The following is a 19360-nucleotide window of genomic DNA, read 5'->3' on the forward strand; positions in this document are numbered from 1 at the left end:
TTGGGTAGCTCCCATTTTGGAATATACATTCCTTTATATGCATGCATGTTTATGTTTGGATTTTTTTTATATCTAAGCACGTAGGTTTATAACGCTTATATATTTCGACTTAAATTGTTTTGTTTAATCATAAACTCAAATCATTACACTGTGAGAATTTTTGGTTTATTATAAATTTTATGTAATAAAAATATTTAAATATACATTTAAATGTAGAGAGACAAAGTGTTCTCCTGTGCTTGAATAGGTTTACTTTGGATAATGCAGTTCACATCCGTGATCAAAAGGAGTGTTCATTCATTCATTCTTTCATTCATTATGCAGTTGTGTGAGTTCCCTGTGAAGGACAGGGATATCTCATATTATGGCCCGTAATCGCCAGAAATGTATAGATCACGCCAAGCAGAGTCGGCCAGTTGATGACTACTGATGTAAAGTGTAGGAGTTACACATTTTAGAAAAGGTTTCTTAGTTACGTATGTATAATTCGCCGTTGTAACTTGATAAGCGAATGGAAGATGGGTGAAATGTTTATGTAGTTATCTTCACTGTACCGGCCTGGGCAAGCTTCATCTCCAAGTTTCACTTTGGCGGCTGTCACGTCAGCGACTCCTCAGAAGATATAGTTTATAGGACTGACTGACCCTGTATCTTCAAGTGTTAAATTCCTAATTTTTGTTTAAATTAAGGAAACAAAATAGAAATGGACCAGAAGAACCTGAAAGTTAAATAATTTAAATGTGAAATGGACTCCCCTGCTACATATTGATATAGACAATCATATTATAATATTACAGTGTTAAAGCATTTATGACCAAGCTCTTTTTTTGCTCTGCAACCCTGCTAATGTTCCCAAACTTTGTTACACCTTCAAGAGAAGGACATTAAATAGTTATTGTTCAGCATTTTGGATTTTTATTTTGTTACATAAGTTTACAGAACATCAACCAAAATTACTTCACAAAAGCAAAAGTATTTACAAGTTGAGAAACCAACTGTGAAAATTCTTATGGAAGCTTTAAAAGTGTTCCTTTCTCCTTTTTCATGTTTTCACGCAGTTTATTTCATCGCAAATTAAAAAATATTTTACCAACAAAGCTCTCTCTGTAGTATATACAAATGTATCTTTCAGTTAAAATAATTTCTTTTGTTTATAAATATTTCTAATACATTTCATAAAACATAAAATATGCATGCTTGGCAGTTTTAATAGATAGAACATTGTTTCTTTATATCCTATAAAACTACTAAGTTAAATGCATGTTGTTTTAATATAAATAACTGTAGAAGCTAAGAACTATAGAGAAAAAACACCAGCAAAATGCATATGGAAGATGAATGTAGCAACTGATAAGTGACCAACAGAAATATTGAATGACAGCATCTTTGCTGTAGTGTCAAAGTAGTTCAGCATGTATGTTCATAAATGAACGTGCTACAGTGTGCGATGGATGATAATCTGGTTACAGTTTGGTGCACATATAAACACGCTCTCCACCTTCGCCAAGTAATAACAAATGAAACAATATGCCTCTTTCTCAGTTCCTTAGAAATTCAAGTAGCCAGAAGCACTATAATTAGAAAAAAAAACATTCTTTGAATGGTATAGTAAGTTTTTTTCACTCACGTGAAGCATTGCACGTTTTCCCTAAACATTAAAAATGGCAAACATCTGCAGAAGAATAAGTTAATATAACTTTGGTATATGTCTTTGTTAGGGGTGGTAGTCACTGATCCCAGCAGCTGCCACAGCCACCATGTGACTTTGTGACTTCATACATACTTATTAGTGCAAAAAAAGTAAAGATTCAGTCTTTTATGCAATAGAGTCTTGTGTTCCTTTCACTTCCACAGTATTGCTGCACACCGGGCATCCAGGAGCTCCTGCCAACCAAGCAAGGTCAGGAGAACCTACCCCAGAACTTCTCCAGGCCAATGCAGGTGCAATGATAGCCTAAGATAGGAGGAAGGGCTGAGCTAAATGTTCTCCCATTAAAGACTAGTGCCTGACACGCTGGAATCTGGGAGGTAGGTACCAACGACTCTGTAGCCCTGGGCCTGATGGATCATGTCCCTTATCTCGCTATTGAGCTCCATCAACTTGACACAGATGTGTGACATGTCTTGGTCAGAGCCCACCAGGGCGAAGGTGCCAGTCTGGCCCAGTGTTTGGTGGCGGAAATAGATATTCAGCAGGGTCTGGACCTCGTCTTCAGAATTGCTGCCAAAGATGTCATTGGGCCAAGTCCTCCTGTAGAAGGATAAGCAGCAATCAGATGAGAGAACTATATCCTCCTGAGACCCCACCCATTCGTTTATGTCCATTGTAGTGGACATTTTGTTTTTGCATCTATCTTTTCACTCATGTAAGGAGACATATTTATTCCTGTTGTACACTAAAGAGGAGATGATGAAATTAAAAATAAATTTGAAAAAATCTAAATTGTACGTTGTCTTATTTCCTCCAAAGACAAATAACCTAAAATTGAAGGACACTTTTTTTCCTCGGGTCTCAGGATGATATGAATCCTCCCGATCACAGAACATTGCAACTGCACTGTGAGATGTTCACCTGCAGTGACGGATGTATTGGATGGTGGCTGTGAGCTGATTGTTTTTCAGGCTTTCCAGGACGGCCTGCACGGCTGCCTCAGAGGAGCTGAAAATGGGGTCCAGTGAAGGGCTCTCTTTGGCAACTACAGATGCAGCTGCAGCTCTTAAATTGCTCTTTAAGTCACTCAGCTCCTGGGACATGTTCAACAGCTACAAGGGGTAATAAGAAGTAATTACTAAAGCAACATAACAACTACTAACGGATGACAGTGACTACACTGAATCTTTGTACAAAATTTTTCTTAAAATCCACTGTACATCCAATGAAAATGATTTAGAGAGCTTAACATTATTAACTAAGTATTATTTTTATGATAATGATAAATGCAAAATATGACCAAAATTTGCTTTTCTTTGGTGGAAAGACTGTGTCAGGATTGTTGTACCTCTGGAACAGAGCTGATGGCGTAAACCTGACCAATCAGCTTACAGTAAGACTGAAAGAGCAGCAGCAACTGGAAGTGGAGCTTGTACAGCCTTTGACACAACTCCAGTTGCTGAAGAGGAGACACACACAAACATGCACACATGTTCAGATTAACTGCAAATCTGCTGCAACAGGACAGTACCATGTATTTATACAGACCATCACATCTCAGAATTGAAAGTCTTTAATGCATACAGGTGCAGTGATCCGGCTAAAGTCAACCACATTATGGCCCTTAAATAACGGCACTGATACCTAAATAGCCTATACACGGTGATGTTGAGTAGCTGACATAATTACGATACTTCAGAAATGAATTGATTATGTATTTTGCCTTTGTATTGATTAAAAAATAGTTGTTATTTTAACTTACTGCCAGAGATTCCATTTGCTACAGAGCAAGCATGTCACAGGACAAGAGAAAGGTGAGAAGTGCATACAGAAAAATCAATGAAGAGCATGCATTCTTCTGCCAAAGAAAATGTCGTTAGCAGTTAGCAGATGTCTTAAGTCTCACATGCAACGGGCGGGAGAGAGAAATGCAGTTTGAAAAGCTTACAGGGACCCTGGAGGCCTTATTTGAGTTGTTTGACAGGCCAGGCATAAAAGCAGTTATTTAGAAGGAAAAGCACAAGTGAGTACTCTGCTGGGACTCCCTTTAGCATACGTTAGCATATATAAATGACGTAAGTGTTTTTAGACCATTCCTCAGCACTTTCAGTGGCAGGCAGTCAGTTTGCAATTGGTTTTCCCCATAGATTTATTTTTTTTTGCTTTGATCTGGGATTCTGCTGTTCTTCCCAACAGAGTTCAGGGGTTGCATTGCAAAGCAGGGCAGAATCAGTATGATATGTGGCAACCAGGGGATTGTCCAAACAAGCCAAGATTAAGAGTGGGAGGAAAATGAAAGTATTAAACTCACAGAGCTACCAGAGGGTGTGGTTCATAGGGAAACGTGTAAAAGATCAATTGAAATGGAACCAGAAGTAACCTGAGGGAATTGGAGCCTCTAAAGTAAATGGTTTTGATGCCACTACTAACATAAATACAAAACACTGAACAAACATAATTATTTTTATACAATCAATTAAATCCACATTAAACAAGCACTTTCTAAACAATGTTCTAGTGGTTAATTAGTTAATCTCATTAATATGCAACAGCAGTCCATCTGATATTCTGATTTGTTTACTCGGGTTAACATCATCAACACAGGACAGTCTCATCAGGGATGGCTACCTTTTCTTCTGAATCCCTTGGTTGGCAGGTAATCACTCTGTTCCCTGAGGCCTTGGGGAAGCTGGCCTTGCAGTTTCGTAACCACTAAGAACACAAGAACATAAGAAATTTACAGACGAGAGGAGGCCATTCGGCCCATCAAGCTCCTTTAGGGAGAACTAGGGAGAAAAAGCTCAGAATTGTTAAAATCTTATCTAGTTCTGATTTAAAGGACCCCAGGGTATTAGCCTGTGCTACACTAACAGGAAGACTATTCCATACTCTAACTACACGCTGTGGAAAGAAGTGCTTTCTCAAATTCATTTTAAAATGTTCTCTCACTAATTTCCACGAGTTCTAGTATTTAAACTAATATTGAAATAGCCATTTGGCTGAACAGCATCCAGACCCGTTAGAATCTTATAGACCTGGATCATGTCCCCCCTTAGTCTCCTTTACTCAAAGCTAAAAGATTCAACTCGGCTAACCTCTCCTCATAAGACACTAAGCAAGAAGGATGAGGAAGAGATGATAAACACGATGGTTAAGGTGCTACACCCAGTGCTCACCACAGAACACAGAGATCCAGTGAGTGTCACCTGTGAACTCATGAAAGTCAAAATAACAGGAAAGGTATTTAGTTGCTTACAGATACTGCAGCCTCTTTTCTGTTATTGTAAGTGTCCAGGTACTCCTGAAGCTCCAAGACACTGAACTTCAGCTTCTCCAGTAACCCATATGAGATGATCTAGGAAAGATAAGCAGGTATTAAGTTGGTGTGTATCTGCGTGTGTATGTATGTGAGACAGACAGACATCCAATGCTACTCACAGTGTCAGCATCTACAAAGAGTGTGGGGCACTCAGAGCATGTCAGCATTTGGGATGACCTCACAAACTTGGCCCCTATACCCCGTAGGCTGTCACCAAGGTAACCAGCAGCATCACAGGTTAGCGAGCAGAATTTCTTCTGAATGTTCTGAAACGAGAACAAACGTTTTGTCACTGCTAGACAGAGTGGAATGTAGACAAAGGTAGTCATCGTTTGTTCATGACTTCCACGCTGCTTTGATTTATGGAGAGAGATTAGCCTCAGTATTACTGACAGCATGATCCCTGTGTAACAGACATGTCACATATGTGTTTTACTATCCACACAAATATCTTTCAACCGGTGCCTTGTAAATTTGCATTTGAAAATTGCAGAATGATTTGTACAAATACATGAACATATCCCTGAACAAATTTTCTATTTGTAGATTCCTCATAATTTGCAAGTGTGTATTTTTGCGACAACATATTTTCAATTGTACAACCAGTTTATGAATGCTTAAAAGCACATTTGTGCATCATGTGACACTCCTTAACTGAGTGACGTATTTTTGGGACTTTCCTCAAACTGTTTTGAAGTCTGATCCATGAGCACAAAGCTGCTGATCTGCACGTAGCTCCGACCTGCAAAATACTGCTAGATGGTGATAATGTGTCTGAAACCCAGACACAATCACATTATCGAATTGTACAGACCTGCAAACTAATCAATTTCTCAGTTAATCGGAGCACTGCTGACTTTCTTTGATGGAATGGATAATGGTAGCAGAAACCAGCATATTGGATGGGTCACTACAAATACATATTTCCTCATAGTAAATGAAAACTGATATCTCTGTATATAGTTGATGGCTGTAATATCTGCGTTCTAGTAAATCCTGGCTGAAAAACCACTGGCTGAAACGACCAAAAAAAATTCTAGGCGTAATTAAAGGAAAAAGCAAATCAGAAACATTAAGGACAGAATATCCAAGATTAAACATCAGTTTAATTACCATTGTATCCAATAACCTTCTACCCACGGCTTTAGTGGCCTCAGGCCATAATCCTCTCTCCCGTGTAAGACTTTAGGCTATGGATCGTACAGTTTACACTCTTGAGAAAATTGAATCAAAGGGAGTAGTAAATATTAAGGTCAGGTGTGTTCAGTTATAGTTGGAGTAGTGCTGGGCAGTATACCTGTTTTAATTTCCTGATTTGCATTTCTATTTATGCTCATAAGTGATTCCAGCAAGGTAGAGGAGCAATGAAACAAAAATTAAATACTTATTATGTTAAAACCATTCAGTGCTGTAATCTGTCTGCTGTGGATGGCGATGCTGCGTTGACGGAGGAGCTGAACTGCTTCTTCGCCCGCTTTGAACAAAAAACACCAGATCCGACTACATCACATCCACCAGTGAACACCAGCCACATCTTCAGGGTGGGGGAGTGTGACGTGAGGCGCATGCTACGAGCAGTAAACCCCAGTAAAGCGGCAGGACCTGACGGCATCACAGATTAGTGCTGAAGGACTGTGCAGACCAGCTCACAGGGGTTTTCACTAAAATATTCAACACAGGCCATTGTCCCACCTTGCCTGAAGGCCTCAACCATTATCCCTGTTCCAAAAAAGACCACCAACAGCAGCCGAAACGACTTCCGGCCAGTGGCTCTCACTTCAATCGTTATGAAGTGTTTTGAGATACTGGTCAGAAAGCACATCATTGAAGGACTTCCACCCACATTCGACCCCCATCAGTTTGCATACAGGTGAAACCAGATCGTCGGAGGATACAATAGCCTCAGCCCTCCACATAACCCTGACCCACCTGGAACAGAAGGACAGTTACGCCAGGCTTCTTTTCATCGACTTCAGCTCGGCATTTAACACGATCATCCCAAATAGACTGGTAACAAAATTAAACAACCTTGGCTTCTCATACTCCACCTGCCTCTGGATTAAGGACTTCCTCAGCGACCGCCTACAGAGTCAAAATGGGGCCTCATCTCTCCACAGCACTCAGCCTCAGCACCGGCTCCCCACAGGGATGTGTGCTGAGTCCCCTTTTGTACACTCTCTACACACACGACTGCACCCCCACCCAACCAAGCAATTCTATTGTGAAGTTCGCGGACGACACGACAGTGGTCCGACTCATCACAGGGGGAGACGAGTCTGAATACATGGACGAGGTGGAAAAACTGTCATCGTGGTGCAGAAATAACAACCCGGCCCTTAACACCACAAACACAAAAGAGATAACTGTGGACTTCAGAAGAAACAGATCTGACCCTCAGTCCATATACAGCAATGAGGACTGTGTGGAGAGGGTCTCTGTCTTCAGGTTTTTGGTCCTGCACCTGAATGAGGACCTAACCTGGAAGACCAACATCACTGCGCTGATCAAGAAGGCACAGCAGAGACTCCTGAGGGTCCTGAAAAACAATGCCATAACCAAGGAGCTGCTGATCTCGTTTTACAGATGCTCTGTGGAAAGTGTGATGACATAATGCATCCCAGTGTGGTTTGCCAGCTGCACTGCTCAAGACAAGGCAGCGCTCCAGAGGGTCATCAACACAGCGCAGAGGATCATGGGCTGCACTCTCCTCTCCTTGGAGGAGCTGTACAGGTCCTGCTGCCACTGAATATCCTGCAGCATCCTGAAGGACACGTCCCACCCAAGACATCACCTTCCAGCTACACTTCCAGCTGTTACCCTCAGGAAAGCGGTACAGGTGAATAAAAGCAAAAACAAACGGACTGAAAAACAGCACATATCCTAGGGCTGTTGCAATTATAAATGAATATGGACGGGTATGCTGTCTTTCACAAACCTGGGCAATACCTTACCAAGCTAAATCTGTGCAATATTTCTAAAAAATTTACAATGTGCAATAACCTGCTCTGTTATATATCACTTTTTTTGTACATATGAAAATTATGATAATAAAGAATGTACCCCAACACTACCCCAAGCCATGCCCCAACACTGCGCCAACACTAGACTATGCCATGCGGTCCATTGTTTATTTTTATTATTACTCTGTATTTGTTAATTTGTTTGTAAATCGCAAACTTTTAGGTTGTAACATTTGTACAACTATAGCGTAACTTTTTGGTGAGCAATAGCTATCAAAATGATATAAAGTACAGTGTATTACCTGATATTTTCAATAAAAAAAGCACTATCACTAACAAACGATGCAATCACAGCGAATGCGAGGCTGAGACTGAAGCGTTACCCTTTGTTTCCGCTGAGAGACGTGCCGCGTGACTCATTTCCCGGCGTGTACAATTTATCTTAGGTCGGTGTTCACGGTTCGATTTCTGAGATTCAGATTGTGTTCTAGGTCATTTTTTTTCGAACTGGTTTGTTCGACTTTTAAGAAATTCAAGTTCTAATAAGTTCGAGTACTGAGGTACCACTGTATTCATTCTTTAATTTTCTAAGCAGAACCATAGAATAGACACTGTGTGGTGTGACTACCCCCAAAAAATATCACTGGCCCCCGATGGCCACCCCAATCAAAATTTTCTGCTGACACCACTGCATCAACTGTGAAGTGTTTTGCAGCAACTTACTTGAAAAATCACCAAAAATCTGACTTTCTGACTAAATTAGCATCTGTTTAGCCTATTGGCATTCTGGGTCAGATTCTGTTTTGTTCCGCATTCACCCCATGGGGGGGCATTACCTGGAAAAGTGAGGAGAAGATGTGGAAGGTGTAGGCAGCACAGGAGCCGTCCATGTCGGACGCCAGCTGGTTTATGTGGCAGCGCCAGGCCTCCTCTGCGTCATCGCATGCGGCCGGCTGGAACGCAGCCAGGATGGCGGAGAAGAACGGAGACGGCAGCGGCGAGGAGCGCGACTCCAGCAGCTCGTCTTTGTCCTCCTCGGCCAGGCTGCCGTAAGATGCACACAAGCGTCATGGCTTAGCGGTGGGATAAACCATGTCTGTAGCCCATGGAGGTGAAAACAGCACAACTGACAACATTGATAGCATCTATGCTTATAAATGGTGTATTAGCAATTAGCGCTAGCACTGCCAAGCAAAAAGAGTCAGGACCTTCTCAGTCAGTCAAATCCTATTACACAATGTCCACTGTTGAGGAAAAGTAGCAGGAATTCCTTGGATAGCAACTTGTAAGCCCCTGGCTAGATGCTTGGATTGTTAGTGCCAATAACATACTTTTAACAGAGCAATCCTGCCTCCCCCTGAAACATATCACAGCTTGCCTCCTGTAGTTGAATACTAACTCTGGCTGATGAACACAGATGCTTAGGGTCCCATACCTGGTTAGAAGGCCTGGGTCCAGGTCTTGCTCCCCACATCCCATATCCAACACGATGCTGGTGCCACCATGGAAGCCAGGTACGAGGTCACTGATGGAGAGCGAGAGGCCATCCTCGTGGGCATTGGTGTCGTCATCGTCCCCGGACACATCAGTCTGTGGCGTAAAATCCCGACGGGGGCCATATCAGTGCCAGGCCACGTGACACTTCACGGTCTACGACCAAAGGCTAGCATATGACACCAGAGCCCATACCCTCATATTAAATAAAGTACACAATCCATAAAACACAGACATATTCATGAGCATTAACTACCATATTATCATTAATACACTGACCTTTTCCAAAGGCAGAGACAATCCAGAAGATGTTTTTATTCCTTAGTGTTTTTACACATTCTTGAGTGCCAATGATGCCAATTCAGAAATGTTTGGAGATGATGCACAAACATTCTGGCACCCATAGCTGAGCTAGAGGCAATGTGTACCTCTCCTTTCTAGGTCTGTCACATGCTACGAATGAGCCAATAGCATTCTGCAGCTCATAAAAGCAGCTGTACACATTGCCACATGGAGAGCACAACCCAAACAAAAAAGCCCCAAGCATGCATGTGCCCGAAAACAGGGTTATACACCAAAAAAGGATAAAGCAGGAGCTCTAAATGCCTTAAAACTAATGAAAGATTGTCTGTTAGACTTAAGCTCAGGAAAGCATGCTGTAACAAAGAATAAAAAGATAAACACCCAGTTCCCTTGTGTTGCAGTGTTAATTTTTGATAAAGCTGCCAAAGATGGAGTAGATTGGGACAAATCAGAATAGTGCATAAGAGGAAAGCGTCCAACATTCTTATTTGGCAACTTTGGTGGACAACTCGAGAATGGAGGTGCGGTAAGAATAGGGGTGAGGCTGTCCCCAGTGGTCCGTCACCCCAAAGCCCTTATTCACCGGCTGGTTCAGGTCTTCCGGTGGAGAGATTTCCAGACTGGGAGTCCGAGTGTTCAGGGAGAGAGGCTCGGCTGACGTTGTGTCAAAGGAGGTGGACAGAGAGTCCGTGTGACTGGCCTCTTCAGTGGGGGAGAGGTTCATGATCTGCCGGAATACAGCAAGAGTCCTTGCAGACTGTCGCTTCAAAACAAATACACAAAAACCTCAGCAATCGCAAGTAGGCACTAAGCAGAAGTTCCGCAAAGTGTCAGGTGGTCCCCAGTAAATCAGCTGTTTAAAATAGGCATAAGCTGCAGTGAAAATGATGGCAGAGGACAAAGCTGAGTTACTTTCTACAGCGAGAGCAGGCCAGCCTGCCAGTGGCAGCTGAGGGGTTAGGGTGACTCAGCAAGGGGCAGGGTGGAGCTAAGCCTGGTGTTAGCAGGATGCAGTGTGAGGAAACTGCCTCAAAACTGGAGTAGATGGAAGATGTGAGTTACAAGGTGAGCAGGAAACTCCCTAAACCCTCAGCCATTCTGCAGCTGCACTGTTCATAAACGCAAAAAGTTTCCTCATCCACACTAATCTATACACCGCTACATTAAGTTCACCGGCACAATTCACAGAAGATGGGGCGAGACTTACGATTTGCGAGTGAGAGAGGATCTGGCTAGCCGTTAGCGACTCTGCCTCCGATGACTCGTCAGAGTCTTCGGGGGCGGGCTGGCCCAGGCTGGGCATGCTGCCCAAGTGCTGGCGTTCCTCCAGCGGTGGCAGCGAGTCGCCTTGGTCCAGGCTGTCCATGGAGCGTCGCCGTGCTCCCCAGTTAAAATTGTCCACGCTCTCGCCCTGCAAGACAATGGAGCCCTCAGCACTGCACGCCCATCAGAGCCAGAGCTGTCGACTCGCCTCCCACCATGAGCGCCTTAGTAAGAATGTAAACAGGAGAACATGTGGATGAGGAAAGCCTAATGCTACATGAGCCATATGCGAGGACAGAACAAGGTCACAAACCCCCAAGGTTACATAAAAAAAAGTGCTTGGTGGCTATAAATAATTAAACATACAAGTATTCAAGCACATTAAGAGCTAGCTGAAATAATGAAATATTTACTTTATCCATTCCCTGGAGTCCAGTGAGAGCTCCTTTGCTATTGCCAAATGGCTTTGGGTTCGATTTAGCTTTTGAGCGACCTCAGACTTGACCACATGCTTTCACATTCCGCCCCGGCTCCAGCTTAAACAAGGGAGTTTCCGTGGCGACAGGCTGAAAGTATTCCACACGGACAAGAGGGAGGTACACTCCCCCGCTTTGGGATGGCATGCAGAATGGAGCTCATGGTTAATTGAAAGGTGACAGGGGACGCAGATGAGCATGATCTCTGACCAGCAAATTAAAGCAACGTTTTATGCTGAAAAGACCTGGACTTTTTTAACCCAACTCTTAAGTGTGTAAAACATTGCACATGGGCAAAGATGAAAATGATGGGCTACTGTAATAAACGTTGAGAGAAACATCCACACCGTACCCGTCTGAGTGCCGCTTTTTGATTGTTAACAGGCACAACAGAAAATGGCATTTTAAGTGCACTGCACTTTTCCCATGTACCAAATTAGATCATGCTGCTGCTCTGGTCCACCCCTGCTTCTCATCACTGGACCCACTGGAGCAGAAGTGATGTTCAGTTCCAGAGGGGTGGAAGAGCACCCGGGAGGAAATCCGAAGCACACAGTAACATTTCCAAGTAACATAACTGTGGGAGTTATTAGTGACTTGATTAGCACAGGATAAAGGTGCTACTGGGCATGCGATAATGGCCACACGCTTCCTTACATCCACACGCAAAGTGTCACATGACCTGGTGACGCCATCAGCAGTTTGCAAACTGGCTCTGTTGGCAACTCCTGTGGGTACTTCAGACCTCAACGGGTAATTTGCCCACTAACGTTTTAATAACTTCATCTGTAATACACAAGTTTATTTCTACCAATTTAGCATGTCTGTTTATTCCAGTAAATTAGGTAATTAATCAATGCATTAGTTATCAAAAATTAGATGTCCAGTTCCTAATGACAGAACTTGCTATGAGTTGTTGGCTGGCAGATTGCTAAATATGACACTTGGGTATGAATTTGGCACAGCTTCTGATATAATCGGTAAATATCACATACTCAATGAGCTCCTATGACCTCACCTGAGTCACACTGTCAAGCAGATGTTTACAAACAGACAGTCTGAATGTACTGGTTAAATATGACCCATGTAGTCATGCAGCTTGGCTGTGATCATTAGTTTTTAATCCTGCTTCTACTCCTCGGTTTGTATTATGTGGATCTAGAATCTCATTCAATGCCCCAAAACACTGAGATGAGCATGCACAAAGATCACCCTCTACACTACAGTTACCATGATGACACAGTCTAAACCAGGACGTACTACACTCTGCTACTGCACAAGCTGTCAAAACTGCAGCATGGCTGATCTTACCTGGAGTTCCTAGGTGGCACAGACCAAAAAACAAAAAGAAACCAAATTACAACAGCGGATTAGGAAGGATGATAAAGGATGTATTTAATAAGTAGTGCATGCACAATTTAAATTAGAGATATGTTTAAAATATAGTCAAAATGGGGTAAGCATGCGAGTACCATAAATCTAAAGTGGTAATCTTGCTATTCAACTAAAACAGTTTAAAAACCTCAGACAAACATCTCTGTCAAGGAACAAACTGTTATATTGCTCATAGAATACCACAGCTTTAAACTTTAAAAATGAATTAGCTTTCTACATACAGTAGTAAAACAGGCCAATTACTTTAGCCCAGACTCTGACTGGCAGTTCTGGCTCAGCCAATAAGAAGCCTCCACCCCGCATCTGTGCGAGTGTAAAATCTTACCTCTCCATCCTCCAGCTCCACGTCTAGGAAGTCAAAGTCCCTGAAGACACGGAACTGCTGCTCGGAAGTGGTGTCGTCCATGTTGTCTGGTTCACGCGCCCCGTCCTCGGAGGAAACCAGGCTGGGCTGATGATCAGGGAGGTCCAGCTCCCCACAGGACGAGAAGATCACCTGGGGTCAGAGGTGAGGTGGGGGCGGAGATTTCACAGTATGACTGCTGTCGGGTGCCACCATCACGGAATTATAACTTAAGCATTGCAAAATTCATTCCATCAAGTTGCTTAATTGTTGCTCTTGTACAAAACTATCTATACCTATTTATTCATCTGTATATTTATACTAAAGCTATTCAAGGCTTGCTGAAGGGTACAGTAATCCCTAACAAGGACATGAACCAAAAACCTTCAGTTTAAAAGAGTCCAGAGTCTGAACCGTGATGCTGCCACCACTCGCCCCACCTCGAGTACCCGGGGCCTGGGGTTACTCTGCACTGTGTACTTTTCTGATATTGATCATTGTAATTGGTTTCGGTTGGCTTTGTTAGCGGTGAACGACTCCCTTACCGACGGGTGCTTGGCCAGACCCACTTCCTGCCCGCACAAGGACAGCACGTTAACCAGCTTCTCCCGAGTCCTCTTCTGTGGAAATAACCAGGGGTGGAACTGTGTCCACTACAATATCAGCAGAACCCCCCTCCCCTTCCTTCTCAATTAGTAAATACATAAATACATAATTAACACCGCGTTCCTTATCTTTCATTATGCATCCGCACTTTACTGAGGCCAATTCGCTGCGCATTCAGAGCACAAAGATGAAACCTAACGAAGATCGTAGTCCATGTATTAACGTTAAGGAGGTTTCAGGAAACCCACCCCAGATCCAAATTCATTCCTGGGTCTTAATAAGTAGCAGGCAACAGGCTTATTTTACAGCATGTGTGCAGGTTTAGTAAAGAGAACCACTCCAGAAAAGCCAATCATGATCCTACCAGGAACAGGATTGAGAAATATTGCTGCATGTGGTGATTAACTAAATGGAATCAAAAAATATGCAAAAGATTTTTTGATGGAAGTTTCTCAGACAGCTCATAATAATAATAATAATGCAAAATTAATCTATTCTCAGCAGAACGCAAACAACAAATGAGAGTGTTCTGTAGCACTGCAGGGAATGTCATTCACCTCATAGCTTTGCCTGGTAGCCCCATGCCTGCTCATCTTCTCCTAAACCATATCAGAGGCTATAAGCAAAACCCTCACCTGAGACAGCTGTGGCCGTTTCCAGCTGACCGGCACCAGAACGCTGTTGGAGTTGGACCCCGATGAGGTGGAGGAGGTGCTGCGGGTCACTGTGACGGGCCTGCTCTTGCCGTTTCGTCCCGGGGAGCCTTGCAGGTCATCGTAGCGCCTGCCGATCACTGGTGTCTGTGCACACGGATCAGGGCAGTGAGTCGCGTACAAAGGAGGCCAGCCTGGGAGAAGATGCACCTCCTCTCATCGTCTCCTTTCTACTCCCTGCTCTAGCTCACATCTCCATCTCCTCAATCTACTGCACTTGTCCTGGAAGCACCATGAATTTTCTAGGCACCCGCCAGAGCAGTAAGCACAGCTCTCGGATTCTTCTCCAGCTCTCAGATTCCCTGACGGGGAGGCACCTCCAGAACATGGATTTCCCAAACTCTGATCAAATCCATCTGTGAGCAATTAACGTTGACTCCTCCTGGTCACTGGGAAGAGCGAGCTGCTGCCCTCATTGAACAGCCAAAAATACCGCTGAGGTATTTGTCAGTGAGACACGAGGGTCTGTTTCACATTTCTTAACTAGCCGTGATGTTTGGGCTACTTCCCATGCAGGCTGAGTCTAAAATTCCAACTGATTCCAGATACAAAGGGGCTGCTGTGCTGACATCATTTCCTGTAATTCATACAGCACACAAATAGCTCAGTGTTTGGTTCCCACACACTTGCCGCGCCGCCACGCCACACCCAGTCTCCTTCACCCCCCCCCCCCCCTTTCCATCTTTGCACGGCTGCCCCTTAATTGGTCCGTCTTAAATTTTCAGCTACTGAGCTGATGCTATCAGATTTGGATAGGAAACGAGAACTAAATTAACTAAAAGGTAGTACACGGAGACCATGCCTCTGAGAGTGAAAAACAAGAGGAAAAAAGCACATTGTGTTCGGGTTTTTTAAACCTCATTTTTGACCGAATGTTACTTTCCATATGGAACACGCTTTCCTGTTTCGAACCCTTCAACTAACTTCTTAATAATAACAGATGCAAAGACAGGGCGGGGGTGGGGATGGGGGGTGTCAAACCTCCGAGATGTCGAAGTGGAAGTCCAGCGTCTTCCCCGGCAGGGCCTTGGATGAGCCATCCCACACTCGGCCGACGTCCACGTGGGAAAGGTCTCCGTGAGTATAGGATGGCAGAACTAGGCTGGCCGATCGGGACACCACCAGCTTCAGGATGTTCAGGGCCTCCTTCCAGTGTGGCGTCTGGAGAAGGAAAGAACAGCCCACTAGAGCCTCGAAAAACACACGCAGTTGCTGAAGGTCTGTGGAGCACCGCAGTCCGTGAGGGACAGCCACCTTTAGACAGAATGCACTGCAACTGGTTCTGCTAAGATGCCGTATGGAGAAAACCTCTTCCAGGAAGAGTAGCAAGCGGAAAGAGTGCAGAGGAAACACACTGCCAGACAGAGCCGCTAAACTCTGCAGTGGAAACTGGAGCGAAGGCGGCGGACTGTTTATGAAGCCACTCTGGGTGTGGCTCTGAATTTATTGCTCGTGGACAAGGTCATAATCTCCTTTAAAAAAAAAAAACCTAAAGAACTGTTTATCTGCTGGGAAACGGCATTCTTTCTCTGTCTGTTTAAGAAACAGTAACCAGGAAATACAACAGGCCCCCGTCACCAAAATATTTCCACTTTCTTCCCATGTTAGTGTTAAATAAGGCCCAAATTTCTTGTGGTTATGAGAAGAAAAATGGTTTTCCCCTGTTCAGTTATGTGATTCAGGAGAATGCTGCAGGTGGCACCCCCAACTCAGATAGAGGGAGGGGTCAGACACACATTAAACATATTCTTCACAAACATATTCACTGTGCTGCACAATGTCTCCTCGCAGCAAACTTTTTCCAGGCAGTCCCAGGGCGACATCAGGAGTTCTGCGTCATGCATCTCATTTTCTTAGAATAGCCTTCATTTTTCGATGAAGGGTTTAAATTTAGCAGTGGAAATCTTCCAGATGCAATGTTTTGCTGTGGCCCCTGTGTTCTCTCTATATGACAGAAGGGCACCCACAACTTGTGGGAGACTATTGGTAGCGAATGCAATATAAAGCTGCGGGTTTCAGAATGATTTACTTCCTACTACCTAAAAAAACTGAACAGGAGGACCAGGCCGCCAGCATGTCTCAGTGACCCACCTGAACAAACTTCTCAATAGTCTTGAGCACCTCCATGTTGAAAGGCTTAACTTGGACTCCGCCAAGGTCCATGTGACTCAGCAGACTGTAGATAATCTGCAGTAGGGACTGCTGCATGCTGGGAAGTCCCTTTTCCAACAGCTGTCCAGCAGGAGAAACATATCAGATACCATACATCAATGTGTGGTGGGTTAAAAGTGATGCAAATGTGCCAAGTACCTCAGCCATGTAGGTGACCATGTTGAGGGTAATGTCACAGAAGGCTTCATGCAAGTAGCGGCAGACCACGCTGACCCAGGAGAAGCTGTCCCGGGTATAGGAGTGCGTTTTGTACAGGGTCATCACATGGGCCAGGTTTGCCAGCTTGGTGTTGTTTTCTTCCAGGCAGACCTAAAACATCGTACGATCAAATGTATAACTCATCCACCTGTCATTTCTGGACTTGCATGTACCCAGAACAGCTTAGTTTCCTGCAGGCGGGGGGGGGGGCACGGTCTCAGTGTAAACCCCCACAAAGGTAAAACAACAGACCTGAGCTATTCTCTCAGCGACATCTTTGCAGAACAGAGTTGGGGTGTCGAACTGCTGGACGAGGTGAGGGAGCAGACACAGAACATTCAAGGGGAAACCTGCCAAGGAAAGATGAGGGTGAGCCCAGGGGCAAATGTGTTAATGGTGACTAACACGTGGGTTAAAGGCGAAACACTGAATCACATCCACTCCATATATAGCCTCATAATTACTACCAGCTCATGTGCTAATGTGTAAATGCTGAATCACCATCTGCTCCATATACAGCCTCATACATTTTGTTAGCAAATGTACTAATGTACATGTTGAGTTAGCATCTGCTCCATGTGCTAATGTATGGATGTTGAGGGTAATGCTTTACTTGGTGGGGCACAAATATTTAGTAATAACTCAGTTACTACTGAAGTACAAATCATGGGCAAATATAGTTGCTACTTGAGATGAAAGATGCGTCACGATTCATTAATGATGAACAAACGAGATCAGTATTTTACTTGTGTTATTCATGACTTGTTCCTTCAGTTGTTCACAACGATTTACAGGACTAATAGATCTATTAACAAATACAGTAACTGCTTGGGATGAAAGATACATCATGATTCATTGATGATGAACAAACATGACATCAGTATTTAACTTGTGTTATTCATGACTCGTTCCTTCAGTTGTGTACAAAGGGTTACATAATTAACACATATAGTAATAAATATAGTAACAGTTACTATATTTATTACTATATGTGTTAATTATGTAAACCTTTACTAACTGCTTAAAAACATGCATCACGATTCAATAATGATGAATTAACATGAGATCAGTATGTAATTAAGGCTTAGTTTGTGGTTCATTAACACATAAGTAATAGGACATTTGTGGCCTGTCTAGTAAAGTGTTACCATGCTGGGTAACTGTTTTGTTGCAGTAGTGTAAACAATGACCAAACTCAAACAGCATGCATTCTCTCTCTAAATCATGGTTTTAATTAATTAAATACAGTGTTCTGGATCAAACTGTATAAATAGTGGCATGCCATCATCAACCCTCTGCATTCTGCATCTAAGGCAGAAATATAGTAATTAACATTAATATTTATCCTTCTAGATCAGTGTTTCCCAACCTGGTGCTCGGGGATCCACAGCACGCCATGCTTTCGCTTCCCTCCCAACTCCCAGTAGCAAAAATGTGGAGGGAGGGAGCAAAAATGGCAAAAATCTGTGGGTCCGCGACGACTGGGTTAGAAAACACTGTTCAAGATTATTACACGAACCGCAGACTGTGATCCTCATACTGTACCTATGGCCTGTGAGGTGTCCACCACGGGAACGCGGGACACGGGTGTGAGCTGCCGGAAGAGCTGCAGCGTGAGGTCGAGTGTGGCCGCCGAGGTGAAGCCCTTGAGCAGGAGCTGCTGGAGCCCCGTGAAGCCGTTCCACTGCAGCTGGGCCTGCAGCTTCTCCAGCTTCTCCCGGTTCTCAGGCTGGTCCAGCGGCATGTGCGACAGCAGCTTGTGAAGCATGCGCAGGGCCATCTGGTACTCGAACTCGAAGTCGGACTCCATCAGCGACACCGCCACCCAAAAGATGGTGGCCAGCAGGTTGCAGGGGTGGTTGATGCTGGCCGGGTCACCGACGCTGTCCTTGCAGGACGCGAGGCTGTGGGCTTTCGTCAGGCTGCCCAGCTGCCCACTGGCCTGAATCCGCTCCAGTGGGGTGCTGCTCGGAGGATCCGAGAACCGGTCATCCTCTCCGAACTTCTTGGGCACGGAGTAACTGCGCTGGTGGCGGTCGCGTTCTGCCCTGCTCATGCCTGCCCCCTGCTGGTACAGATCCAGCTGACCTGTACTCTTTCTGTTTGACCTCAGTTTTGCATTGCTCAGGAAGTCTGGGGAGGCAGCCCTGCTGGACATACAGACGGCTTTAATCGATGCGATTCAAGATGGAAAAATCACATTAAACACAGTGATGCTAAATAATATGACGCAATTCAGTAATGATGCAACATGCCTGGATAAGACAGCCATCAGATCATTGTTCTTCAAACACTCTGCCAAGTTGTCCACCACTGACTCGAGCGTGAGCAGGACCTCCATCACATAGCCCTGGGAAACCAGTCAGAAAGGTGCTCGTTATTCCCAGGACTTGGTGGAAAACCACTTGTCAGAAACCCAGGATACTCTGAAGCCACATTTTATTCACCCAGCTATAAAGTACTGTAA

At 44.1% G+C, this 19360-nt stretch overlaps 1 protein-coding gene across 11 annotated transcripts in view; it reads right to left on the reverse strand.

The window, feature by feature from the left end:
- Positions 1-892: 892 nt before the first annotated feature.
- Positions 893-19360, reverse strand: part of frya (furry homolog a (Drosophila)) — a 74580-nt gene continuing 56112 nt past the window's right edge. For 6 of the 11 annotated variants that reach the window (XM_072701434.1, XM_072701435.1, XM_023825975.2 and 3 more), the window contains exons 43-61: positions 19149-19243; positions 18439-19040; positions 17146-17243; positions 16834-17004; positions 16615-16755; positions 15505-15684; positions 14446-14610; positions 13750-13824; positions 13187-13357; positions 10935-11138; positions 10311-10490; positions 9366-9520; positions 8767-8974; positions 5090-5236; positions 4908-5006; positions 4280-4363; positions 3000-3110; positions 2573-2763; positions 893-2251 (exon numbers count right to left, since the gene is read on the reverse strand). In XM_072701434.1, coding sequence (XP_072557535.1) covers positions 1993-2251; positions 2573-2763; positions 3000-3110; positions 4280-4363; positions 4908-5006; positions 5090-5236; positions 8767-8974; positions 9366-9520; positions 10311-10490; positions 10935-11138; positions 13187-13357; positions 13750-13824; positions 14446-14610; positions 15505-15684; positions 16615-16755; positions 16834-17004; positions 17146-17243; positions 18439-19040; positions 19149-19243 — 3336 coding nt within the window. In that variant the 3' untranslated portion in view covers positions 893-1992. The other 5 variants (XM_023825978.2, XM_023825980.2, XM_072701433.1 and 2 more) reach the window with 4 other exon arrangements.

This window comes from Paramormyrops kingsleyae, chromosome 17 (assembly GCF_048594095.1).
Source record: "Paramormyrops kingsleyae isolate MSU_618 chromosome 17, PKINGS_0.4, whole genome shotgun sequence".
Classification (NCBI taxonomy): domain Eukaryota; kingdom Metazoa; phylum Chordata; class Actinopteri; order Osteoglossiformes; family Mormyridae; genus Paramormyrops; species Paramormyrops kingsleyae.